At 39.0% G+C, this 27,921-nt stretch overlaps 1 protein-coding gene across 1 annotated transcript; it reads left to right on the top strand.

Annotated features, from left to right (window-relative positions):
* The first annotated feature begins 13,462 nt into the window (after nucleotides 1-13,462).
* LOC149199691 (uncharacterized) lies at nucleotides 13,463-14,356 on the top strand. The gene has a single exon (XM_089400653.1). It carries the CDS (start codon nucleotides 13,463-13,465, stop codon nucleotides 14,354-14,356), a length of 894 nt encoding a protein of 297 aa, XP_089256779.1.
* Nucleotides 14,357-27,921: the final 13,565 nt, after the last annotated feature.

The raw sequence follows: 27,921 nt of genomic DNA, 5'->3' as shown, positions 1-27,921 counted from the left end.
TCTTTGAAGGAAGTTGGTTCAAAATCTGTAGACAAGTTCAATTCACAATCATAAGTAACATCCATATCAACAGGTGAATTAGAGTTATCTACATCACCTCCATCTTGTCGGTTTGTATTTCTGGTTCCTGTTTTTCAAATTTCATCAGGATGAACACTTTCAAGTGTCTTTGTCAGCCACTTTGGGGGACCTTTCTGAGATGGTCCAGGCTGCTCTGTTGATTGAGTTGGGTCTGAATCAAGATTGAGTCTCCCAATTCTATCAATTACATCACTTAAAGCATCATCCGTTGTTGGAGTGTCATGCAAGGGAGATTGTTCTTCAGAAGAAGATTCCACATGTTGATCTAGTATAGGAATCCCCCCTTCAAGATGTGGAATCTGATTATCAAACTCTTGAAATGATTTCGGTTTTGTGAATCTATCCAAGCGATCAAGTTGCCGCTCAACAACACTGTCAAATTTGGATGATTCAAGAAAAATGACATCTCTAGATAAAACAAACTTTTTATTTACTTCATCATAGAGGCGGTATGCTTTAGATGTGTTTGAATACCCCAGGAAGATACACTTACGACTTCTAGCACGAAGTTTTTTTCTATGTACCTTTGGTATTAAAGCATAACAGGTGGAACCAAAAATCCTGAGATGTTTTACCGAAGGAACATGTCCATACCACAATTCATAAGGAGTCTTGTTTCTTATAGCACTAGACGGACATCTATTCTTTATATATGCAACACCTAGAACAGCATCAGCCCAAAACATTGTCTTTACATTTTTGAAGAAAAGCATGGATCGTACCATATTCAAAATTGTTCTATTCATTCTTTCAGCTACACCATTCTGTTGAGGATTATAAGGCACAGTTGTTTGATGTTTAATCCCATGTTGGCGAAGATAGTGTTCAAATTCATTTGATGTATATTCTTTTCCATTATCAGTGCGAATAGACCCAATATGAGATTGTGCATCATTTTCAATCCACTTATGAAAATTCTTGAATGTTTGAAAAGCATCAGATTTGTTCTTCAATAAATAAACCCAACACATTCTGGTGTAATCATCAATGAATGTCATGATATATTTATTTCCATTTGCAGAAGAAACAGGCATTGGACCACATAAATCTGAATGAATGAGTTCAAGCTTCCTATGTGCTCTTGAATGTGAATCATGAAAAGACTGTTTGCTATGCTTTCCTAGAATGCAAGCATCACATTGCTTATGTTTTCTAGGAATTGTAGGCAAACCAGCAACACCATTTTTCTTCAACAAGCGGAGACTATCATAGTTTAAATGTCCAAATCTAGCATGCCATAATAAACTTGATGGAAGTGTACCTTCTTCATGATGAGAAATATATGAGAAATTTTGTGCATAAGCAGAAGTTCCTTGCAGTTTAATAAGTCTTTCTTCTTCTATACCCCTCATGACAAGTGAGTGGTCAGATGCCTTTCTTACCTCAAGCTTGCCATCAAACATATGAATGGAGTGACCTTGCTGGCGAATGTGGACCAGGGACAGCAAGTTTCTTTTGAGCTGTGGGAGATATAGAACATGATCCAGAAGAAAGTCTGGAAGACCAGGCAGTTTAAGCCTGATTGTGCCAAGCCCTGATGGCTTGATTTTTGACTGATCTGCAAAGTATACTGCTCCATCAACATTGTCAGTGAAATCTTCAAAACAATCTTTCCTATGAGTCATATGATAGGTTGCTCCTGAATCAAGCAACCAGTCATTTTTCGAAGAAGCAAGTGAAGCATTAAACAAATCTTCATTTACTCCAATGTTACATTGTGCCTCAATATAGTGAGCGGATTCAGGTGCTTTACCTTTGTCTGTGTCATCGGTTTTACCTTTCTACTGATTTCTTCTCTGCTCAATTTTGTCCCATGGTAGCTTGCATGTAGAAGCATCATGTGATCCATTTCGTTTGCAGCAAATGCAATGCAGATCTGCCTTTTCTGCTTGAGAATGTCTGCCCCCCCGCCTCTGAAGTATCTTTCTCTTCCTCTTCGTCCACCTCTTCCTCTTGTAGAATCTTGAGCAGGATGCTTTTCTTTATGAGCAAGGCAAACAGTCTCTTCAGAAGATTCAGGGACTGTTTTCTTTCCAAAGGCTTTCTCTCTTTCAGCAAACTTTTTCACAAGAGACTCAAAGGTTATGTCTTTAAGATTTCCATTTGCTTGTAAAGACTCAAGATAATTGGAGTAGGTAGGATAGAGTGCTTTGAGAAAGGCAATAAGAGAGATATCCAGCTCAACCTTAGTGGATTTAATATCATGCATTATAGACTTTATTTCAGATGCAAGAGCAAGAAGATCATTATTTTTCAGTTCAAGAGTGAAGAGTTTAATCATGAGCTGAACAACTTCAAGTGCAGAATATGAATCATAGAGTTCTTTCAGCTTTTGTAAAGCTTCAAAGGCAGTGGAATAGGATGAAATATGACGACTTACTTCTTCATTTACAGATGCTGCGATCAATGCATAGGCTTTGCTGTTCTTGTTTTCCCAAATGACAAGTTCTTTATCTGATGTAGGCTGCACAGGGTCTTTGTCTTCTTCTCCGACACACACTCCCTTCCACAACGCATTGTAGATGAGGGTGTGTTTTACCATCCGGGACCATTCAGAATAGTTCTCCTTGCCAGTGAGAACTATTCCTACCATAGAAATGATTGAATGCATTCTGTAAAAAAAAAAATTCTGCTGATTGAAAAATACTTTTTCTGTTAATGTGGAGATGATATCACTTGTGCAATGTACCAAATAATACAATGTTTAAACAATACATATGGCTGCTTTTAAAAAAATACATATGGTTGCCTTCAACAAAATACATGTGACTGCGTTAAAAAATACATATGGCTGTCTTCAAAACCATATAACAGCAGCACATCTCCACACAGATCATATAAAAATCTTCAGGTAAAAAATATGGTTCTCAGAAAAAACATGTAAGCCAAGAACACAACAACTGAAGTCATAAAAGAAGCGGTGAATGCCAAGAAGGAACGAAGTCTATGAAACAGTCTCACTATAGTTGTTCCGTGGAGGCCGCACCATTAACTGATCAAAACACTGCGCGGATTTTAGAATACTCTGAAAATCACTTTAAAGTTCTTACAATAAAACTGAGGCCTGTTTTGGACCGGGAGTTAACCTCGGTAGAAATAGAACTGGGATTAATGAGGAAACTTAGAAACAAAATTAGTGCCGCTTACGACTGAACAACTCACGAGGCCCGATAGTTTCTCGTCTTCCGTCGAAGGTCAACAGCCTTGTTCACCGAATGGCTCGCAGTCATCTTCAAGATCTCCCATTACTCGCCATGGTTCACCAATGGTGGGTGGTGATTCTATGAGTAAAAATCATGTCGGTGTTGTAACAAAAGATGTAGGTGAAGCTGCTGCTAAAGCAAGCTCTCTGAGACACAAGTGTACCAAGTATTGTCATATGGTAATTTTAACAGGAAACTCTAGATTTCGTGCAGAGAAGAAGGTATCATCGATGATTGAGGTTGTGGGCCTGGACTACATCAACACGGCCATGGAAAGGTTGGAGAAGAACGATGTCCGTTACAGATTTGTGGTGGATGTTGCTGGAAGCAAGCTAGATAACTAGTGGAGCACTCACAATAATCAAGGATTCGATGATATCACTTGAAACCCAAAGCAAAATGGCAGGAAATACATGAGCGATAATGGAAGATTGTTGATGAGATTTGGAAGAGAGAGACTCGGCGAACGGCCAAAAGACGAGAGTCAATGAACAGATACATTCAGGTATAACCGATACATTCAGGTATTCATGCGCAGAGAGGGGCAGCGCAGAGAGGGGCAGCGTATTCAGGCAAACGTTTATAAAAAACAATGCGCAGTCTCTGGCAGTCAGAGAGCGCAATACCGCCTTGAAAAACGCTTATAGTGCAGTCAGGCCAGGCAGAGGCAGAGCCAGGGAATCAATGTCAGAGTAGCGCTCAGGACTGAGCAGCTCTCAGGACAGCAGGAGTTACAACTATTTCTGGGACCTGTGCTCTGATACCATGTCAGGCCAGGGTAACTCCAGAATGAATGAGCGGAAGAAAAAACTGAGATTGATTTATTCATTAGCTAACTATCAGTTATATACATAAATATGACGGATCAGTTCATCTTCTTGATGACTGTCCAGTTCACCCATCCGTTGAGGATTAGGTGTCAACAAAAGCGATGTTTCATCGCCATCTCCGAAAAATCAGTCTCAGACCTGCATATGTGCGCACAAGTTTCAACATTTATTCAACCTTCCAAACAGGCTCAAATTTAGTTTTTACAAGGTGAGTCAAGTCTACCCACTTTAAGTCTGCCCACTTTAGACCGTTGGCGTGACCTCAACTGAATAGTGTGCTCCACTTTCGAAGTTTGAATTCAAATTCACACATTGTTTGCTCACAGTGTGAACGTTTATCTTCGACTTTGAATAAACGAAGTAAGCCGAGCTGAACGAATTCCATAAAATCTCTGTTGATTCTCCTGAAGAGGCCTCAGTTCAACATCTGTGGCAAATAAATCAACCCTTTGAAAGAACAAAATAAGTCTCAGTCACAAGTCTCATACCAGCTTATTATTACAAAGCAACAACGAACTTCCCGGAAAAATGTTTGGAGACCACAAACTGAACAAAGATATAAATCATGTAGACCTAACAAGAAGATCACAATAAAATTGTTCGTATATTTCTAAAGTCTTGGAAGGCATTTGCACCTTCTAACTCTTAAAAGAGATGTAAACACAGAACGCATGATCTTTGAAGACCGGGTAACAACTCTGTTCCAATTGATAGACGTTTTTCCGTGTTTTCATTGATATTTTTTTAGTCTTTTTTTTTTAATCTTTAGGATTATAAGTTTAGTGTAATTTGCAAAATTTAATTATTCTGAGAGATTTTAATTTATTTATAAATTTAAAAATACATTTTAAATAATAAAAAATATAATCTCTCCCAAAACAATATCATTAAATTTCAGTTAAATAAAAACACATTTCATCTTAGTAGCATAATCAAGTAGTCAATAAAAGCCCCACTGCAAGGTCCAATAGTAGTACTTAGCCCAATTTCTCAATAGTAGCCATTGGCCCAATTTCTCAAGCCCCTAACTAAAGAAGCTAGTTATACTATCCAATTAGTCAAGTATTTTTGTTCTTGGTGCCATTAAAACATTGACATGGTTCATCAACTTATCTAAAGTTAGATTTAGTAAACCTATAAGACTTTTATACATGTATCTTTGATGCATACTACTTAAAAGGATACCAACAAGGATTATAAGGGCTTCCATGTAGGTGAAACCTCATGCAATTCATGTATGTATGCTTATTCAACCACAGTTTTACCTAAATGAAAATTTTATATCTTATTTATAGATGCTAGAACATATCTACAGCTTGGAAAAATAATTGCTCTAAAAAAATGTGCTTAGGAAAGTGTTCTAATAATATTTGGGGTGTTATTTATTAGTAAATTGAAATATATAGGGGAAAATATGAAATATTTCCCAAATTTACTACATAAAAGACTTAGGAAGTACTAATGTTAGAGATAATGGAGAATATCTTATAATAGTGAATTGGTTCACGGTACCTCAAGATAGAAATTAGTTTATATTTCCTAGGGTATGGTTCTAACTTCCCTAAATCCATGATTGCTATTTAATATTTGATGTTGATGCATGAGCATCCGGACTTAGGCAGCAATGTGAAAGTTTGTTCACATGTTGTGGCTAAACAAAGTTGAAATTCATTGACCTGATTGGTAAAAAGCTAGTTTTTACTGAAAAGGTTGGATCTCTCAAGATATTAGTTATAATTCATTATTGTAATAAGTTAGAGACTGTCTTATTTTAGATTCAGAGATAGAGATTGTTAGCATAGAGCTAGGAGTTAGAGATTTGCTGTTAGATCTATTAAAAATATAAATTTTGTTGTTAGATATGATTAGAGTGTTTATCAATGGATAAAAGGAAGGAAAATGTAATGAGCGAAGTAGAGTGGAGCGAGTGCAGAGAGAGATAGTGAGTGGATTGTATTTTTTAGAGACAGAGGTCGTTAACTGTGTAATCGGGCCTAAGGCTGAGACTCTATTATTTGTTTATCATGAATAAACCAGTGTTATGAGTATAATTATATAAACCGCCCATGGAGGCCTCAAATGCTTGTTTTTTTCTATATTCAGATGATATTGATGCTGGTTCTATGTTTTTATACTTTATAATAATAATATTGTGTTAAAGGATCAGTTGACGAATTCATTCCATTATTTTGGTTCCACAAGCGGAAAACCCAAAATACACTAAGTATTGGGTGCAAAACACATTTGGATTGAGAATCCAGACTTCAAATTATTATGGGCGGAAGTTTTAATGCTATCAAATCCCTGGAACCCACATAGCATCGCCCTAGTGTATTTACTTGTTGTATCGCCGAATGCCATTTACACAGAGAAATTATGCTAAAAACTTAGCGGATTCAGAGAAGCAGACTTGAAATTTTATGCACGGGAGTTTTGGATTCTATCCGGTCTGACACATATATCACATCACGCAATTGGATCGGTGCACGACAAAGGCTTATCCCCAAACCTTTGTGATTTGCAATTGCCAACATGTCGCATCGTCGTTGGGGAGCGGGAGTAGTAAAGTGTTAAGTGGCCCATTGCAATCACCGATAGCGATTAGCGATATCGAATCGAACCTCTGCCAAGGTACAATGCCAATATAAGGATCTTGCGACTGTCGATCGCCAATATGGTGATTGAATCCTAACCGTCCGATCGACCAGATCTCAATCTGCGGCATTAACACATATAATTGGTTAAAAAGGCGAAAAAGCGTTGTTTTGGCATTTTTCCAAGAGTATTTCGTTTCTGAAGGGAAAAAGCATTGTTTTAAGCTTTTCGAAGGCATTATGGTTCCGATGGGAAAAGGGCTTATATATTGTGTAAAATGGTGTAAAGTGAGGAATTGTTGGGTTTTATAGATCCAATTGTGGGTTTATTATTGCACCATTGTTTCCGCCTACATCATTTTGGTAACGACATTTTGGTATCAGAGCAGAAGAAAGGGTTGTTTGCAGCAGAGATGCCGCCAAGGAGAGGCATTGGTCGAGGAAGACTTGAGGCAAATGCAATTCTACTAGAAGAGGTACAGAGTCTGCGTACGAGAATGGAGACAATTTAGAGTGCCCAGAGAAGAGAACTTGATGAAGGAATTGAGAGTTCTTCAGAAGAATCTCCTGCAAAGGAGGTAGTAAATGAAGACAATGAAACTGCAAAAATCATTAAGATGTTGGTGAAAGTGGGAGGAAAACCTAAGGCGGAAATCCCTATGTATGATAGGAGTCTGAACGCAAAAGAACTAATGGATTGGGTCAGATCCTTAGACCCATACTTCGACTATGAAGAGGTTGATGAGAGGAAGAAGGTGAAGTTTACAGTTACCAGATTGAGGGGTCATGCAACCATCTGGTGCGACAAGTTATAGACATCAAGAACGAAGAAAGGGAAGTCCAAGATCAAGCTATGGGACAAAATGGTAAGTAAAATGAAAGCCAAGTTTTTGCCTAAAGGCTATCATTTGAATCTTTTTAAGCAATTGCAAAATTTAAGGCAAAAAGGAATGTCTGTTAAAGAATACACATAAGAGTTTTATAGATTGAGTATTACAATAGGGCATGTAGAGGATGATGTGGAAAATATATCTAGATATATCAATGGCTTAAGGTATGATATACAAGATGAGATAAGCTTGTTAAGTCTAAAAACTGTTGAAGATGCCTATCAAGCAAGTTTGAAGGCTGAAGAGAAGATATTGAGGAAACAAAGTCAAAGGAATAGAGGAAAAAGCTCAGCAAGAAGTAGAGGAACTACTACACCAAGGGGGCCACAGCATGAGCATGAAGCAAGAAGCTCAAGTAGCAGACCACCACAGAGGGGAGAATCTAACAGAGGAATATTTGTGCCTAGAGGAAGAGGGCGAGGAAGAGATGTTCAATGTTATGCATGTGGAGAATGGGGACATATGTCATGGGACTGTCCTCATAATAAATCAGCAAGTCAGAGGAGTGCAAATGTGGCTGAGGAAAATCAAGAACCACCTCGACTTATGGAAAATGAATAACCCCCTCAAGAAGGTGAATCACTTTATTGAGAATGACTTTGCTTAGAGCAAAGAAGGAGACTGGAGAACCTGCACAGAGGAAGAATTTCTTTAGAACTACCTGTAAATCAAAAGGTAAGTGTTGAAAAGTAATAATTGACAGTGGAAGCACTAACAATCTTGTTTCTACAGAGATGGTGGACAAGCTTGGACTAGCAAAGACCATGCACCCTACTCCTTATAAAGTGTCATGGTTAAAGAAGGGACATCAGATTATTGTGATTGAACAGTGCAAGGTGGAGATACAAATTGGTATGTATAAAGATGTGATATTATGTGATGTAATGCCCATGGATGTATGCCATGTATTGTTGGGTAGACCGTGGCAATTTGATCAAAAAGCTATTCATGACGGAAGGAGAAACACTTATACTCTGGAGAAAGATGGAACTAAACACACATTGCTGCCATTGAAGAACGATGCTGACAAAGGAACACGTGGAAGTAATATTATGATGATAAGTGGAAAGGAGTTGTTGCAGGAAGTAGTGAAGAATGAGGAGTTGCATTTTGCTATTGTGGGAATACCAAAGGTGATTTTGACTTCCAGAAACTTGAATGATTTGCCTAAAGAAGTTAAAATGTTGTTAGATGATTTTGCTGATATTATTGTGGATGAGTCGCTGAATGCATTACCACCAATTAGGAGTATTAGTCATCACATTGACTTAATACTAGGAGAAAGCTTGCCAAATAAAGCAGCATATAGACTAACTCCTCAAGAGAATGCAGAAGTTGGAAGGAAAGTGCAGGAGCTGATGGATAAGTGGTTGATCAAAGAAAGTCCTAGTTCATGTGCTATACCAACAGTACTCAGTCCAAAGAAAGGAGGATAGTGGCGCATGTGCATAGATTCTAGAGCTATCAACAAGATCACAATCAGGTACAGATTTCCTTTGCCACGCATGGATGATTTAATGGACTATCTGAGTGGATCAAAATACTTTACTAAAATAGATTTGAAGAGTGGATATCATCAAATAAGAATCCGAGAAGGTGATGAATGGAAAACTGCATTCAAGATAAGATGAATGGAAAACTGCATTCTATTCCTCTTTGGATGTATGCAAAGGACCTCCCATCCTCATGGGAGATGACTCACCTATTGAGGTCACTAGAAAAGGTAGAGTGGAACTTTTACACAGAAGCTTTGAAGATGTGCTTCATGTTCCAAAACTTTCAGTAAACTTGCTTTCAGTTTATCCGATCACTCATTCCAGCACCGGAAAGAGAGTGGAATTCACTCCAAATGCAGTGAACATATATGACCTACATAGCAACTCCAAAATTGCAACCAATGAGGTAAACAATGGAGCTAGACTGTATACATCTCCTGAATTTATTGAATCCAAATCCTCCTTATTGCTTACACATGCTGATGATAGCAGTAGGCTTTGGCAAAAGAGGTTTGGTCACTTAAATTATAGGTATATGCAGCAAGTAAGCAAGCATGAGATGGTGGAAGGCTTGCCAAATATCAGTTTCTCCAAAGGAGTTTATGAAGGGTGTGCCCTTGGCAAACATCCTAGAGAAAAGTTTGACACCGACAAGACTCACAGAGCATCCTCTCTTCTAGATCTGATCCATAGTGATCTCATGGGGCCTTTTCCTCATCCTTCCATCAACAAAGCAAGGTATGTGCTTACATTTATTGATGATTTCTCACTATATACTTGGGTGTATCTTCTCAGGGCCAAATCTAAAGGTTTTCTACACTTTGAAGATTTCAAAGCACTAGTTGAGACACAGTCAAAGAGAAAGATCAAAGCCCTCTGTACAGACAATAGGGGGGCAATATGTTAACACAACACTTCAGAACCTTTGCCTTGAGTCTGACATACAGTTGCAACACACAGTTCCATACACTTCGTAGTAGAACAGAGTTTCTGAGAGAGAGAACTGATCTCTCAAAGAGATGGCTTCCTACATGCTGCATGCTAAGTCACTACCTCATAAACTATGGGCTGAAGCACTTAACTGTTCTAACTACATCCAGAACAGTTCTCCTCATAGATTTCTCAAGGATTAGACCCCCTTTGAGGCTTGGAGCAACAGTAAACTGAAGGTCACCCACTTCTGTGTTTTCGGCTCTTGAGCATGGGCTAGGATCCCCTCTGAAAAGAGGAAAGCTCTTGATCCACAGAGCATTAAGTGCATCATTGTTGGATACCCTGATGGTGTGAAGGGATACCGACTCCTGATTTCCTCTACGGACAAGTTCATCTTTGAGCGAACTGTCCAGTTTGAGGAAAGTCTCTCACATGCAACTCAATTGCCACATGCAGACACCTTTTACCTACCTCGTGACTGAGTTGATGACTCAGTACACTCAGATGCAGATACAGAGCATGCAGATGCCGAGGTAGAGCATGTAGATGCAGAGACAGAGTCTTCAGATACAAATCCAGTGCATGCATATGATGATCCACATCCAAGCCCAGATCGGGCTTCCAGCAGTGAATCAACTTCCCCTGTCATAAATCAGAGAACAAGGAGCTTAAGTGAGATATATGCACAAGACCACCCAACTGCTAGAAATGGTCTTGTGGGGGATAATTCTAATTTGCGGAGGACTAGCTCAAAGTTTATTGAGCCTCCTCTTGCCCTCACTACCACTGAACCAACGCCATCCCAACATTGTCATTTGGTTCAGTCTTCTGATCTGTAGTCTTATGCTGAGGTTGTTGGGCATCCCTCTTGGGAGTCTGCCATGGAGGAGGAGTACAACTCCCTCCTCGAGAACCATACCTGGGATCTGGTCCCCCTTCCATCAGGAAGGAATCTTATCTGATTCAAATGGGTCTACAGGACCAAGAGTCCTGCAGATGGGAAAATCACCAGAAAAAAAGCTAGGCTAGTAGCCAAAGGCTTCTAGCAAGTGCATGGCACTAATTATGATGATACCTTTGCTCCAGTAACAAAGATGGATTCCATACGCCTTGCACTTGCCATTGTGGCTGCCTAGGGGTGGGAAGTACATCAAATGGATGTGAAGAACGCCTTTCTTCACGGAGACCTATTTTAGGAGATCTACTAGGAGCAGCCACATGGTTTCATTCACGATTCATCTTTGGTCTGCAGACTGAAGAAGTCTCTCTACAGCCTTAAGCAGGCCCTGAGAGCTTGGTATGCGAAGATGGATTCTTTTCTCTTATCATAAAACTTTGAAAGATGTGAGTCTAATCTGAATGTTTACATTCTCAGGACACATGACTCTCTTCTTATCTTAGTTTTGTATGTGGATGATCTCCTGATCATCGGGAGCTTGGCTTTAGCCATTGCTGCAGTCAACAGGACCTTGCATGATAGGTTCTTGATGACGGACATGGGTCCATTACACTTCTTTCTTGGTCTTGAGATCAGCTAGGATGCCACAAGCATCAAAATCTCTCAAGCTAAGTATGCACGGGATCTCCTCGAGATATTTCACATGACTGACTATAAGCCAGCACCGACGCCTTTTCTATTTGGGGTCCTCCTTGAGGATGGAGGTGACACTCCATTAGTTGACAGTACACTCTATTGACAGCTAGTGGGGAGCTTACTGTACCTCACCCACTCCAGACCAAATCTCTCATATGTAGTAGGGGACGTTTCCAGCTACAAGCAGGAGCCGCATGAGCTACACTAAAATGGCTGGCAAGTGCATCCTCCGATATGTGCAGGGCACCATCACCTTCGGAATTCACTATGCAGTAGGAACTGCATTGAATCTCCTTGGCTTCATAGATTCTGATTGGGCGGGCAACAACATTAATCGCAAGTCCACCTCGGTATGTTCACTCAGTCTGGGGTCTGGCCCTATCTATTGATCGAGCAAGAATTAGGTTGCTATTGCTCTCTCTCCAGTTGAGGCCGAGTCCAGAGTAGTGAACATCACCATTCAAGCTCTATGGCTACATCACTTCCTCACTGAGTTGGGCGTCCAGTTCCACTAGCCCATTGTCATCTGCTGTGGAAACTAGAGCACTCTCAAATTTTGCAGGAATCGAGTACAGCGGCAGTGGACGAAGCACATAGAGATCCATATGCACTACATCATAGACTTAATACATGATCTGGTCATTGATCTGTAGTTCTAGCCTTCAGCAGAACAGATTGTAGACATCTTCACCAAGACGTTCACTGAGTAGAAGTTTCACTCTTTGCGCAATCGTCTTGGAGTGAAGGACACAGTTGCTTAGCAACTATCTTTTCTTCCTCTTTTCTTTTGATTACATTGTATTTTGAGGGGGGGGTTTTCCCATGAGGTTTTCCCTCTTTCCTCAATTTTAGTACAAGTTGCACTATATTTTGGGTGACCTTTGGCCTTAGTTGCTAGGGCACATTTTCTATTTTTCCCCATAGTGGTGTTCAGGGAGGGTGTTGGAGGAAATTCACACCTAGGACCTTCATTACTGGCACATGCGGACTCTTAGCTAGAGCATTCACTGACATGCAAGGCTTCAACATTAAAATCTTCACCAGATTGGTACCTTTGACTATCCATGCATGCATGGGACTACATGCAAGATCCTTTCTGCATGATTTACTCCCTGATTTTCTCCTCCTTTCACTCCGCAACTGGCTAGTTCTCTCCAGAACTTGTTGTAGGTGTCGAGTCCTCTCATTGATCACCACTATGGCACATTACCTTGGAATCTTCACCCAGTGATGCTATATCATGAGCATTGTAACCTATTTTCTGAATCAATAATTCTTTTTGTTCTTTCGATTTCTTTTAGTGTTTTTGCTCTGCAAAATTGTGTGTTCAACCTTTACTAGCTAGATTCATCTATGCAGCTTTTCTAACACATTTACAATTTAGACACTCTTACTCCCATATTAAATAAAAATGACAGATTCAGACTGTCAAGGAAAATTTCCATCCCAACGACACCTTTTAAAATTATATAATCAATTTGAATATTGATATTTAAGAAGGATTTTAGGACTTTTTTTTTGGTTGATTTTATTTCAAATTTAATTAGAAAGTGGGAAAATGGTAATTTCAATGTGTTGAACCTAAATAATTAGATTATTTTATATTTTATGAGTTTTTAATTCATTTTTACATTAAAATATAATTAAATGTTATAATTTCCTTAAAAATTATAATGAGAAGCTGATTCGAGTTAACATCTTTAGATCCATGTTGAAGCGAGAACGGAACTAGGGTTCTGAGCATTCCCTCTACGGCGCCGACGGCACTGCGCGGTATACGCTCAAGGACTGCAAAGGAATCACTGCAGCGTGACAGTGCTGCAGAGCATTAGCAAGGGGCAATGGAACATCCCCAGGGGAGGGCGTCAGAGCCCTCCCCTTCACAGCACGAGCCTGAACAAACAGTAATCTTTGGATCAGTGGATCAGGAAATCCTAAACAAAGGGAAACAACAGCAAGATGATGAAAAGGAAACCGGACATCGGAAAAACAAGGACAGCTTCACGCAAGAAGGAAAAGAAACTCCAAATGAAAGCCCGAAAATCTCCTCATCAACATGCCGACCAGTGGCTAAAGAACGGCCACGAATAGAGCTGCCCGGCGACAAAATAGACAGGAGAATAGAGTTCATGACAGATCATGCCATCATTGGGAAGTTTATAGGGTTTTGGCTGACTGAGAAAGCCTTATACGGATGGATTGCGGCGAAATGGAAACCCAAAGGAGATGTCACCCTTCAGCTGGGGCCGAAAGGCTTCTTTACCGCAATCTTTTTTTGTCTAGAGGACAAATATAGGATTCTGGGGAACGGGCCTTACTTTTTTAACTCAGCAGGACTATACCTGAGGGAATGGATTCCAAGATTCAACCCAGATAAAGAAGACCTCACGTGGGCGCCGGTTTGGATCAGATTATACTCTCTTCCAGATGAATATTGGGATGAAGACACTCTCAAGGGTATAGGAAATGGAGTGGGAGAATACATCAGAGCGGCAGAAGAAACCAAAACGCGTAAGTATATCTCCTATGCTCGAATATGTGTCTTTATCCGCCTGAATGAAGCTCTACCAGAGTCGGTAACTCTTGCCCACCGAGATGAAGAATGGATCCAGCCTCTCGACTATGAACACGTGCCCTTTCGGTGCAGAAAATGCCATGCACTGGGGCATCTCTTCAAGGACTGCCCTCAAAATGCCAAAGCCAACTCCCCTGACTCTTCTGAAACCCCAACCTAGGATGGCTTCACCAAGGTCTCAAGCCGGAAGTGCTCGCATAAAAAGCCCCAGAATGGGACCAATCCCCAGCCTAACAAACCCCAAAATCCAGCTTCTAAGAACAGCTTTGAGGTTCTTGCTCAGACCCCTGAAGATCAACCCCTGACCTCTGAGTCCAACCCCACTCGCCCATCTTCTTCATCCCACCCACCTTCCTCAGATCCCCCTTCCAAACCTCATTCCCCCATCATCATCCCTTCTATCCTCAGCAGAAGTCAGAAAGAAACAGTGGAGATTCACAAGAACATGGAAGTTGACGGAAAGGAAGACTTACCCCAGGACTCAGAGATCAATAAAGAAGAAAGCAGTCAAGTGCAGCTAATGGAAGAAGAGCCAGAAAGCATAGATCTAAATGGTCTGGATATTCTGGAATTAGAACTAGCCTGCAAAAAGAGAGCATATGATACAATATCTGAGAATCAACTCAATAAGCTTGAAGTGGTTATCTCAAGAGCTTATCATCAACACCAACTAGGGATACAACCAGGAAGTCATTGGGATGGCAGCCTGCGCCCAAAAGATTCTAAAAAGAGAGGAAGGAAAACAGATCTCTGGCGAACAATCGAGATTGGGAAAATCCTGGTAGATTCAGGCAGATATACCAAGTTAACGAAGTACTACAGGCCCTCCAACAATAGTTGATCCATGAAGCTTGTATCCTGGAACTTAAGAGGGCTTAACAGCCCCGGAAAACTCAGGATGTTAAAAAACATGATTAAAATGGAAAAGCCGCAGATGTGCTTTCTCCAGGAAACCAAATGTAATAGTTCCACCCTAAGCAACATACTCTCAAAAGCTTGGCCAGGTTGTCGGTCGGTTGTTGTAGACGCCTTGGGAGCCTCTGGAGGGCTAGCTATAGCATGGAACACTCAGGTGGTAACTCTCACAGATTTTCATGCCTCTCATCATCTCATACAGGCTGCCTTTCATATATTGGGCACCAACATTCATGGCAACTTATCAAATGTTTATTTTCCGCAAGATACGGGTAGCAAAATCGCGCTCCTTGATACTATAGAAGCTCTGAGCAATAACAGAAGACACCCACTATGGATCGTGGCAGGGGACTTTAATATGATTACCAAAAGTGAGGAAAAGATAGGAGGGAGAATCAGAATGGAACCAGAAGTTGCTCGCTTCAAGGACTTTATCCAAACTGCGTCTCTAATCGATATGCCGTTCTGTAATGGCACCTTCACCTGGAGCAACCGCAGAGCTGGCAAGTTCCAAATCGCCTCCAAATTGGATCGCTTTCTCATCTCAGACAATGCGGTGCACCTAGGAGGAGATATCTCAGCAGAAATACTTGCACACACTGGGTCGGATCATTGGCCAATCGCTCTACAATGGCGGAGACCAGGTGATTTGACGAAAAGACCCTTCCGCTTTGAGGGGTTTTGGCTTACGCACCCTGCATTCAAGGACTTCGTCAAGACCACTTGGACATCCTTCGAACCCCCAGAAGGTGCAAAAATGTATCAGTTTCAACAGAAGCTAAGATTTCTAAAAAATCAACTAAAAAGATGGAATAGGGAGACCTTTGGAAACATATTTAAGGCGCAACAAGAGTTGAATCAGGAACTGGTGAATCTCCAACAAAAGATAATCACAGAAGGTCATACGGAGGCTACACTGGATCAGGAACGGCTCATTCACAGTCAGCTCGAAGACAGAAGAAAGCAGGAGGAAATCTACTGGAGGCAAAAGTCAAGGGTCAGGTGGCTGAAGGAGGGGGAGCGCAACACCAAATTCTTCTACAGAACCACGGTGCAGAGAAGGATGCATAATAATATCCCCTTCATCCAGAATCAAATAGGGGAAAAAGTAAGGAAGCATGAGGAAATCGAAGAGGTTCTCCTCAATCATTTCCAACATGTCCACCGGGAACCAATAGAAGATCGGCAACAGGCTATTGGGAAAATAATCAGCAATGTGCCAAAACTCATCACGGAGGAACACAATGAGCTTCTCATGCGCCCTATTCTTCCACAGGAGGTAGACGAGGCAATGTCCCAGCTCAAAGAAGGAAAGGCCCCTGGCCCAGATGGATTCACCACCACGTTCTTCCACGCTTTTTGGGACATGATAAAGTTGGAGGTTTGGCAGATTGTAGAGGAATCAAGGGCCATGCGCTGGCTTCTCCCCTCCCTCAACTCCACTTTTATCACTCTCATCCCTAAAGAGGAGGATTCCATTACCCCTGACAAGTTCAGGCCCATAGCTCTTTGTAACGTCATATACAAAGTCATATCAAAAGTTATTGCAAACAGGCTTAAACCCCTATTACCTCTGCTTATCTCTCCGGAACAGTCGGGGTACGTGGAAGGACGACAGATAATGGATGGCATCCTCCTCACGCACGAGATAATCCACTCCCTCAAGCATTCCAAACAAGCAGGTATGATACTCAAACTGGATCTCTCTAAAGCTTTCGATAAGCTCAGTTGGACTTATATTCATCACATGTTAAAAGCTTTTGGATTTGGCTCCATGTGGATTCGCTGGATCATGAGCCTAATCACTTCCACTCACTTTTCCATCCTGGTGAATGGTATCCCTTCCCGCCCTTTCAAGCCCTCTCGAGGTATCAGGCAAGGTGATCCCCTATCCCCCTTCCTCTTTGTTCTTATGGCTGAGGGTCTTGGTAGACACATCAAACACGCCCTCCATTCTCAACAGCTTAAACGCATTTTTGTTCACAATACCCCTGCCACCTCTCATCAGCAATTCGTTGATGATACCATGCCTTTTGGCTATCCTTCTGTCCAGGAAGCCTCTCGCTTAAAATCCCTCCTCAACGACTTCTCTGAGGCTTCTGGCACCCATGTCAATAACTCCAAGTCACAGATCTTCTTCTTTCACACTCCTCCTTCTGTTAAATCTGTTGTCACTCGCATTCTTGGCTTCCCCTCTGCTACCCTCCCCTCCAAATATCTTGGAGCTCCCCTCACTGCCTCTTCCATAAAGCATCCCGCTTGGCGCTCTCTCCTAGACAAGCTCGAGTCTCGTCTCAACCTTTGGACCTACAGATCTCTAAACCTTGCCAGTAGGGTGGTGCTCATCAAATTTGTCCTTCAAGCCATGCCGCTCTACCTCTTCTCCACCCTAGCAGCACCTAAGTGGGTCCTTAAAAGAATAAGGAGCCTACAACGTGATTTTCTTTGGGGCAGCTCGGCTACCAACCGTAAATGGGCTTTGGTTAAATGGTCTACTGTATGCATGCACAAAGACAAGGGTGGCATTGGGCTAAGGGACCCAGAGTATAGCAACTCCATCATGAATGCTAAGATTTGGTGGCAATAGATCACTAACCCAGAAAAGCCGTGGGTAAAAATCTGGACAGCCAAATATGCTAACAACAGACCCCAAGAAGAGCTCATCAGATTTATTCCCACTGAAAAAGGGTCGTTAATCTGGAATGCGTCCAAACAGCACTATCGGCTAATTCAACAGCACAGCTTCTGGGAAATTAGGAATGGCCGCACGACTAGATTCTAGACAGATGCCTGGAACCAAATGCCCAAGCTTACTAGTGTTATTCATCCATCTATGATACCAGACAGGCCGGAGCAGTAGCAGGATAAAGTTTATCATTTTTGGATGCAAGAGTTGGAGCACGGATTCAGAAAATGGAGACAGAGTAACCAAATTCTCAATAACATAAATACACAAGAGGCAATAGAATTTGAGAAAGAGCTAAGAAAATGAAGCATAAGGCAGGATGAAGGCCACAACATTCTCAGATGGGGTTATCAACCCAAAGGGACCTACACCACCTCCGAAGCCTACAAGTTGGTCTGCAACTTCCCCTCTCCTACTGATCCATTATGGAGCAAAATATGGGGACTCGGATCATGGCCCAAAATCTCCTACTTCCTCTGGCTGGTAGGACATAAAAGAATTCTCACATGGGATAAACTAAGGAGACGAAGCTTTCAAGGCCCCTCTATTTGCCATAACTGCTTTCAAAGCGAAGAGACCCTTCAGCACCTCTTAGATACCTGCTCCTTAGCCAATCAGTTATGGGAAAAGGTGAGCTTCAGATGCCAAAAAAGTTGTAGAGGGGATAACGACATCATCAATTCCATAAGGCAATGGCCAAAGAACCCCTACAATTGTGAGATCCTCAACCACCTATGGAAAATCATCCCGGGAATTGTCCTTTGGAATATCTGGAAGGAAAGAAATAAACGTATCTTCAAAAACAAGCGCTCTCCTATTGAAGAAATATGGAACAGGCTACACGGGAATCTCAAAGAAACTATGTTGCTCCGATCTTGGACGAAGGAGGATCTCCCCTCTACAGATAATGAGAAAAACATCCTCGATAATTGGCAACTGCAACTGCCACAAGAAGTCTCCAAGCATAGCCCTTCCAATAGTAATATCAAGGACAACAGCTGCTGGAACGCCCCCCCTATTAACTCATTCAAACTCAACTTTGATGGGGCTTCCAAAGGCAATCCTGGAGCAGCTGGATATGGAGGAATTCTGAGGAACCATGAAGGTACTCCTCTGCAGATCTACTTTGGAAATATGGGGTGGGATACCAACAACTCCGCAGAGCTAGAGGGCCTCTGGCAAGGTCTCTTACTAGCGGGGAACCTCAACCTTCAACCATTGATTGTGGAAGGGGACTCCCAGATCCTCATCAACATGGCCACTCGCATACAGAATGGCTCCCAAGCCAGGAAAATTGCTTCCAGTTGGAGATTAGAAGCGAGGCTAAACATCATGGCTCAGTATCTGCGCAATAATAGAGCCATCTCCTTTAATCACATAAAAAGAGAGGGCAACAAGATAGCTGACCTCCTGGCCAACATTGGGGTAGAAAATGAACAGATCATCCTATCAGGAAACACGGATATCATTCCGAACAATCTCCAGGCACAGGATTGTGAAAGCCTTATCCAAAGAGATGCAGTCTCCCCGGATGCGGGTGTCAGTACGTCTGCAAGTGAAGGGCCACATGGCCAACATGTGCCGCCTCGTGACCTTCAGCGGAATTCATTACCGATTGCCGCCGAGGAATAAAGTTCTGAAACGATTGCACAGGGCCTTCAATGCAACACAAGGTGAATTGGTTTGGTTGCAGAGAGCATTTATGGCGTCCAGGAATCGAGAGAATGTTGAGAAGCTTAAATTGGGAGAAAGAATGGGGCAGGTCCATACTCAGAGTAAGGAGCACGCCGCGAAGGTTTGTGTTGGCTATCTCTTCCTCCAGGAAGCAGCCTCGGCTGTTACAGCCAGTTTACAAGAGGTCAAGGGACATTTCGAGCTCGTATGCCCTGTTGATAGCGGTGTGGGTGATACTGTGCTTCGTTCAAGATCTGGTGGGAGAGAACTATTCTCCGTCAAGCGGGGGAAACCTTCAATTGACGCTCTGTTTCACTCCGCCAGCATCACTGCAAATATGGTCAGACCAAGGGAAAGGATGCCTTGTAGACGAGGCACAAGTCGAGGAGGCTCATCACGCCATCCCGCTGTGGATTCCCACCACCATTGCTGTTGTTGTTACTGCCACAGAAGGGCAGGGGCTACTCCCATACAGGCTGCTCAATTCATGGACACGGGCGGCCCCAATGCAGGACCACCCTCTCTTCCAGCATTTGGAACTGCCGTTTTCACCCTCGGCAGCTCGAGGAATAATTCATGCATCAATGCACACATCTCAGTCTTATTCATTGAGGACACTCAGGAAGGTGAGGGCGGTTCGGGCAGCAAGGAGGCGCTATCAGATGAGCAACCGAAAATCGTCGAGGAAAAGACAGAGGGAATCCCTGAGCAGACTCCCATCCAACCTCAGAAGCAGGAGGCGTCGACCTCCAAGAAAGCTGCAGTGGAAGAAAAGGAAGGCCTCCCTGAACATTACGGATGGTGTCCGATCATCGAGGAGAAGCCCGAGGAGTAGAACTTTGCGGCAAGCTCTGACGTCCTTCACTTTTGTTCAGGTCTGGTTTAAGTCCTCTGTCTCGGTCTCTGTCTGTGTCTGGGTCTGGTATAGGGTATATGTTTATGTCGGTGTCTCTCAAGTTCATATACAGGTCTATATTTGCTATGGCTCTGATAGTAGGATTCGTAAAGGCGCTGTCATAGGTCCTCTGTCGCCCCTGCGAGGGAAGTTTTTGAGTTTCACAGCCCCTGTGTGGGTTATTTTTGCTTGGATTGAAAACAATGTTGTGGTTTGTGGCGTTCTGGATGACATTCTGGTTGGAAATGCTGCCCCTGCGTGGGCTAATATGGAGTCGCGAGCTGATAACCCACAGAGCCACAGTCGGCCTTGGGCAACCTGACTTTCTGTTTGTAATGTTTTCCTGTACATAATATAATAGAATAGCATAGATTTACTGAGAAAAAAAAATTATAATGAGAAGTCAAAAAATTAATCTTATTAAACTACTTTCAATAATCTTAAATTTTTTGTTTTTATTTTTGGAAACTAGTATCTAGTAAAAATAATTTTGAATCTTATGAATGGGTAATCAAAAATAAATTGTTAAAATCTGTAATCAAATTCAACTTAATCTTAATTTTTGACAAATGTCTATAATTTTATTTTTGTCCTTTGGTTTTTGATATTCAGTGTTTTTGTATTTCAATACAAATATAGATATACTAAATATTAAAAATCAAAGGGAAAAAATAAGGTTTCAGCTATTTTCTATTCAAAACAATTTTGGATCTTATGAATGGATAATCTTTTTCTAAATTTCAGGGTTTTGAAATATTTTTAAATCTAATAAATTTTGAAATATTTTCAAAATCTGCAATCAAGTTCAACTTACTTAACCTTTATTTTTGATAAATATTTAAAATCTCATTTTTGCTCTTTGATTTTTAATATTCAGTAGTTGTATATTTCAATATTCAATACCAATACAGAAATGCTGAATTTTAAAAACAAAAGTGCAAAAATAAGGTTTCAGACATTTGGAAAAAATCAAAATTAAGAAAGTTGAATTTGATTCTCGAAATATACTCAAAATTAAGATAATTTGAACTTGACTAACTTATCTAAGGCTAGATTTAGTAAACATATCAGACTTCCCATCTACTTGAGGGTATGTGGAAGTGAAATCTCATATACACACATTTGTAGATTGGAAAAATAATTTCTCTAAAACAATGTGCTTAGGAAAGTGATCTAATAAAACTTGTGGTGTTCTTTATTAGTAAATTGAAATATACTGGGAAATAATAGCAAAGCTTACCCAAATTTACTATAGAAAAGACATATTGCAACCACAATAACCTAGATAGCATCAAAATTTATACCATTATTATTGGAAGTAATGTTCACTTGCCTCTGCTAGGGTGCAACCTCTAAATGGTAGAAATCAATTATAAATAACTTCATAAGGAATCTTTTACATTTCTTCTACATTGTAATACTTCCTATTTGATATAGACATTCTGGTAGGTGGATGCTTCTAGTAAGCCCTCTTACATTTATAGCTTTCATAGTGTTACATGGGTCTTCTTTATCAAAGATGACATCCATACATAGAAATAATTAGAAACAAATCTATCTACTTATGAGGCTATATAGGTTAGGGCCCTAACAATATTGAAATCATAATACTTCATTTGACACATAATGTATGTTTGATATAGAGATGAATCTTACATTAAACCTAATATTTTAAAATATCACATTTGAGAGTGCATCATAAAAACTTGGCATTAAAACAATAATGTCTTTTTTTATTGTGTATTGCATCCAGATTTTGGAGCTTGTGTTAATGATGACTTATTATGCCCTTATCTAGTAATCATTTGTATCTCATAAAAATAATGGGTGCTTCTTAAGCTTTTGCCATCCAAATACTAGATAGTGCTCATGGGCATTTTGAATGAATCTAAGAGATCCAAAATATATAGAAGCTCACAAAATATCATAAGAAAATTCTGTGAAATCCAAAGTCTTTGGATGAGAATTTAACTATCCCAGAATTTTGGAAGGAAAAGGGAAAACAATTATAAGATTTCATTATAACATTCAAAAGATCACATTTTTCTTGAGTATCTAATCCAAAAGAGGATGTGATTTAATCAAATGACTATCCTTGTAATCATAAGTACAAATGGTCATTATGCAAGTAAATATGATATCTGTAAATTTGAGTTATCATATATAGAAAGAATAAGATTGCCTTCGAAGAGTGATTGAGTGAAAATCTTTACAATTTATAAGATGTCAAAAATTTTAAAAATACGAGTTCTAGTGATGCTCCTCAACTCCAATGTAATGGTTAAAAAGAATTTCAAGTTCAATATTGCAAAGTTGGTAGTGGAGTTTGCATTTGCACCAAATGTTTATTACATAATGGTTTTCATTGCAATTTCCAACAACCTTTTCTAGTCATACCCAAAACAAGACAAAATGATATTGACCCCAAATCTTTGATATCTTTTGTTGAGAAATAATAAAATACAATTATACTCAAAATTATATTGAGCATATATCAGGCAAAGATCACTTGAAACCTACATTCAAGAAACTCTAAGGGAAAATTCATTTAGTTAAACCATTCTACACGTCTTTTATAATATAGTTAGTCCCTTTATAAAACATTTAGTACCCATATTGATATCAAAGCAATATGTATATAATTAAAAGACCATAATAATATCACAACAATATGTCATAATAAAATATTTAGTTCAACTATATCTATAACTATTTTCAATATTGTCTTGAGAAATTAATCAACCTTAACCTATCATATCTTAACCTTTAATTTCTCCCATTATCCTTATCATTAATTCATACATAAACTTAATATATAATACATAATATTTTTATATATATCACTAATAAAAATTAATAAAATTCTTAAATATAAAATGATGATATTTCTTATTTAAAATATAGAAATTATAAATTCTAATTATTGCTGAATAATTATATCTTAAATATGAGACACATAACTATATTTAAATTTATAGGATAACTACTAAGTCTCAAATATCAATGATCTATGAATAAAACAGACTCAAAACAAAGTCTATCAATAAAACAAACTCAAAACAAAGTCTTTGTAGAACCTAAGGGTTTCAAGCTTACATTGTAGGATAAAACTCCAACTCCGTAATTGTTTCTTCTATTCATTTAGCTTCTCATTGTTCCTAAATGATACCGGGTTCTTTGTACACGCTGGTTGGTTAGTTTCCACATTATTCTCTTCAACAGAGACTTGGAGGAGGAGGCACTGAAGAGTAATAAACACAAATATGCAGTACTATTTGGAAATGGAATCAAAAGCAATAAATAAAATTGGAAGAATAATATAAATGGAGTACAAAAGAAATTTAGAATAGTGTGGATAGTGTGGATGATATATAGTATATATAATTTGATAATAAAAAATAGATTTTTTAATATAAAAATTAGATTACAAATTAAAATATAAATTATGCATTAGGATTAATTCTAATTTTGTTGAGATTGATAAGATTAATATCATCCATTATAATTTAAATATTTTAATTAAATTTTATGTAACAATTTTTTTTAATTAAAGAGATAAGTTGAGATTATATTTATTAATATTTTTATTATAATACAGGTAAGAGTAAATTTTTTATATTAGTAATTTTATATTTTTTGTGTTTATGTGTATTTTTAGTTTATGAGAAATTTACATTTGAATGTTGGAATTATGGCAAAATAGTACCTTCAAAGTATTGTATTTAGTTGTCCATCACATGTTAATGGGATATGTATTAATCCAACTTTGACTAGGAGTCTAATTCACTTATAATTGATGTTGTTTCCCTTCTACTTATACACAATAAAAAATAAGCTCTACAGGAAAATTACTCAGCAAGCTAGAAGTATTAAACCAAAGAAACAAATACATAATTAAAAACAAATCTCTCTCTCTCTCTCTCTCTCTTTCTCACACACACACACACACACATATATATAAAAGAGGCTCCAAGACTCCATCACTTAACAATTAATGATATAAAAGATAGCGATATATTCCATTTTATTTTATTTTTCCTTTTATGATGCACCAGTTAAACTAAAATTGAAACAAAAATCAATCAAGTAAAAAATGAAACTTAGCAAGAGAAAAATTTGTAAAAGTGACATAAAAAAGGAATTGTTATTTTTCTACGTTTGTTTTATTCATTTAAATATTATTAAATAGGTGAAGGTTTATATAAAGATTTTGATGACAAATAATAAAAATTACAAATCATAAATAATAAAAATTAAACATATGGTCCAAGGATGGGGCCAATTGGCCATCAAATGAGTTGCTAAGGCATTTGTGTCACTGTCAAGTCACAGGTTCAAACCTCATCTTTGTGCTTGGAGGTGGTTGTAGTCTGCCTGGTAGTTAGAGTGGTAAAAAGGTAAAATTAAAAATTAAACATACCTGTATACAAATTTAAAACTAGCAATTGCACCAGATGTTGCAAAGGACACAGTGTAAGGCAGTAACATAGAAACTAGTATAATAGAATAAATAAGATGTGATCGGAGTACTCTATAGGGAGATGGGAGATAGGGGCAACCTACCTACCTAAGTAAATGTCTACACCAAATAAGGTGTCATCGTCTACAATGGTAGTCGATTATGCGAGGCAGGGAATTTACGAGTAGGCATTGACCGTTTACTGTGATATACAAAAAAATATGTACCGGACATAACCATTTCACATTCACCAATGTTCTCTCCACATGTGCTAATTCGGTAGATTTGGAACATTGAAAAGGAGTCCACCATTACATAATTTCTGGTGGACTGTAGTGTAATGCCATTGCGGGGAGTACTCTTGTAAATATGTATGCTAAATGTGGTTGCATAGAGAATGCACAACAAGTGAAAAATGCTTAAATGAAATGTAATATCCTGGAATGTTACAATATTAGGGTATGTAGAGGATGGGAATGTAGATGAGGCCATGAAACTTTTTCTTCAAATTCCTGAACGAGAATTGGTTTCATGGACTGCAATACTTGTTGGATATGTGCATAAGGGGTATCTTGATAAGGTCATGGAACTCTTTCTGTCGATGCCAAAAAAAAGCGCAGATTCATGGAATTCATTGATTGTAAGGTATGCTCAACATAGACATTTTATAGAAGGCCAAAATATATTTGATGAAATGCCTGAATGAAAGGTGATATCATGGAATTTAATGATTGCAGGATATACACAAAGGGGGAATTTTTATGAAGCCTTGAGGCTCTTACCATCTATGCAATTATCAAGAGTGAAGCCAAACTCCATCACCTTCATGAGTATTCTACCAGCTTGTTTCCATTTTCCACTTTCACAACATGGTGAGAAGGTCGATGCATATATTATTAAGAATGGAATTTAATCTGATATATTTGTAGGAAATGACCTTGTTGGTATGTAATCCAATTGTGGTAGCATGGTTAATGCATGGAAAGTGTTTGAGAAAATGCCTAGGCAAGACGTGGTATCATGGAGTCTGTTGATTTTAGGGTATGTGTGAAATGGGTATTTTGATGTGTCTCTCAAACTCTTCTAACAAATGAAACTGACATGTGTGAGACCAACCTCTGTCACCTTTTCAAGTGTTGTTCCAAGATTTTCCAACATTGCAGTTCTGAAACACAGGAATGAAGTCCATGAAGACATAATACGAAGTGGATTTTATTTTGACATGTTTGTGGAAAATGCATGTGTAGACATGTATGCTAAAATGTGGATGTATAGAAGACGCACATAAAATGTTCATTAAAATGTCTAAGTGGGATGTTTGTCTCTTGAAATTCTATTATTGTAGGATATGCTATTCACGGATTTGGAAAGGAATCCCTTCAACTATTTGAATAGATGCAACACTCTCGCATAAAACCCAATAGTGTCACCTTTGTTGGTGTTATATTTGCATGTGGCCATGTGGGTTTAGAAGGCCATGGTTGGAAATAATTATATTCCATGAATCAATATTACAATATCATTCCTATAATAGAGCATTATTGTTGTATGGTTGATCTTCTAGGTCATGTTGGGCACCTTTACGAGGCACAAAATTTTATCAGCAACATGCCATTAGAACCTGATGCAGTTGTATGGGGGTCTTTTCTCAATGCATGTAGAATCCATAACAATATAGAGATTGGTAGACATGCAACAAACTAGATTTTTGAGTCAAACCCCCAAAATTTTGCACATTATATGTTGTTTTCAAACATATATGTAGAGTCTACCAGGTGGGATGAAGTAGAAAAAGTAAGAAATTTTATGAAAGACCAGAAGGTGGAAACAATACCAAGGAATAGCTGGATTGAGATCAATAACAAGTTATATTCATTCCAAGTAGGAGACTAAATACACTCACTAAAAACATAGATTTATGTGCAAATGGTGTAATTGGATGAAGATATGGAGATTGGTTATGTGCCTAACCCAAACTTCTTGCTGCATGATGTGGATGAGGAGCAAAAGAAGCATGCTTTATCTCATCACAGTGAAAATTTGGCCATTGAATTTTGGCTTATTAATACATCTCATGGTTGGCTATTCAAGATCCTTCACATTTGTGCTAACTTCCATTCATATTTTCATGGATGGACTGTGTACTTGTGGATATTATTCATGATGTTAGGGAGATAATGATTCAACATCAATTTGTGTGGCAACAATCAAATTTGTTAGTTTCTTTGCAGAGGTAACAGACTAGAAAGATTAAAGAAAGAAACATAGGAAAAAAGTTACACACTCTTGATTATTAAACATCCTCGGCAAGGACATGTAATATAAATGATCGTATCTTTAGAAATTTTAAAGCAGACGCTTGGAAGATGAGTTTAAGTGTGATAGTTGTAATTAGCTACCTTGGAGAAGGGGTTAAAATTTAACCCATATTGTGAATACATAAAAAAACTAAAATACCCCTAAAGAAGAAGCATGCTTTATCTCATCATAGTGAAAAGATGGCCATTACATTTAGGCTTATTAATACTTCTCATGTCTGGCTATTCAAGAACCTTCACATTTTTTATAACTTCCATTCATCTTTTCAAAGATAGACTATATGCTTGTGGATATTATTCATGATGTTATGGAGATAATTTTTAAACACAAAATTAAGTGGTAGCAAACATATCTGTTAGTAGCTTTGCAGAGGCAAGCTGGCCTATTTACGATTGGTTGTGTTGTTCATAGCATTGTTTGAGATTGTCTCCCTTTATGTTGTAGTGTTTAAGCTTGAATTTTTATGAATGATAGGTTCAATGAAGTGAGTTATTTCACCCATGCACAAATGGTTTCTATTCCTACTCTACTTGTCTGAACCTATCACAATCACTGCCAACATGTGTCCAATAGTGGTATTATTTGGTCACTTGGGAGAAAGTTCAAGTGCATGGAGGGAGTGGTTGTGCATGATACATGAGGATTTCATGCCTACAGAATGAATAATTTATGATTGATTGCTTTATGAAGAGCATTGTTTGGGAATGTCTCATTTAGGTTGCAGATATTGAAGCATGATATTTTTGTGATATCTGTCAATCAAGCTAGGTATTGCAC

The sequence above is a fragment of the Pinus tabuliformis genome, chromosome 2_1 (genome assembly GCF_031772625.1).
Source record: "Pinus tabuliformis cultivar Carrire ecotype Pingquan chromosome 2_1, CPIR1, whole genome shotgun sequence".
NCBI classification, from domain to species: Eukaryota; Viridiplantae; Streptophyta; class Pinopsida; order Pinales; family Pinaceae; genus Pinus; species Pinus tabuliformis.
Note: the sequence above shows the minus strand (reverse complement) of the source record. Positions and strands in the feature narration are given on the sequence as shown.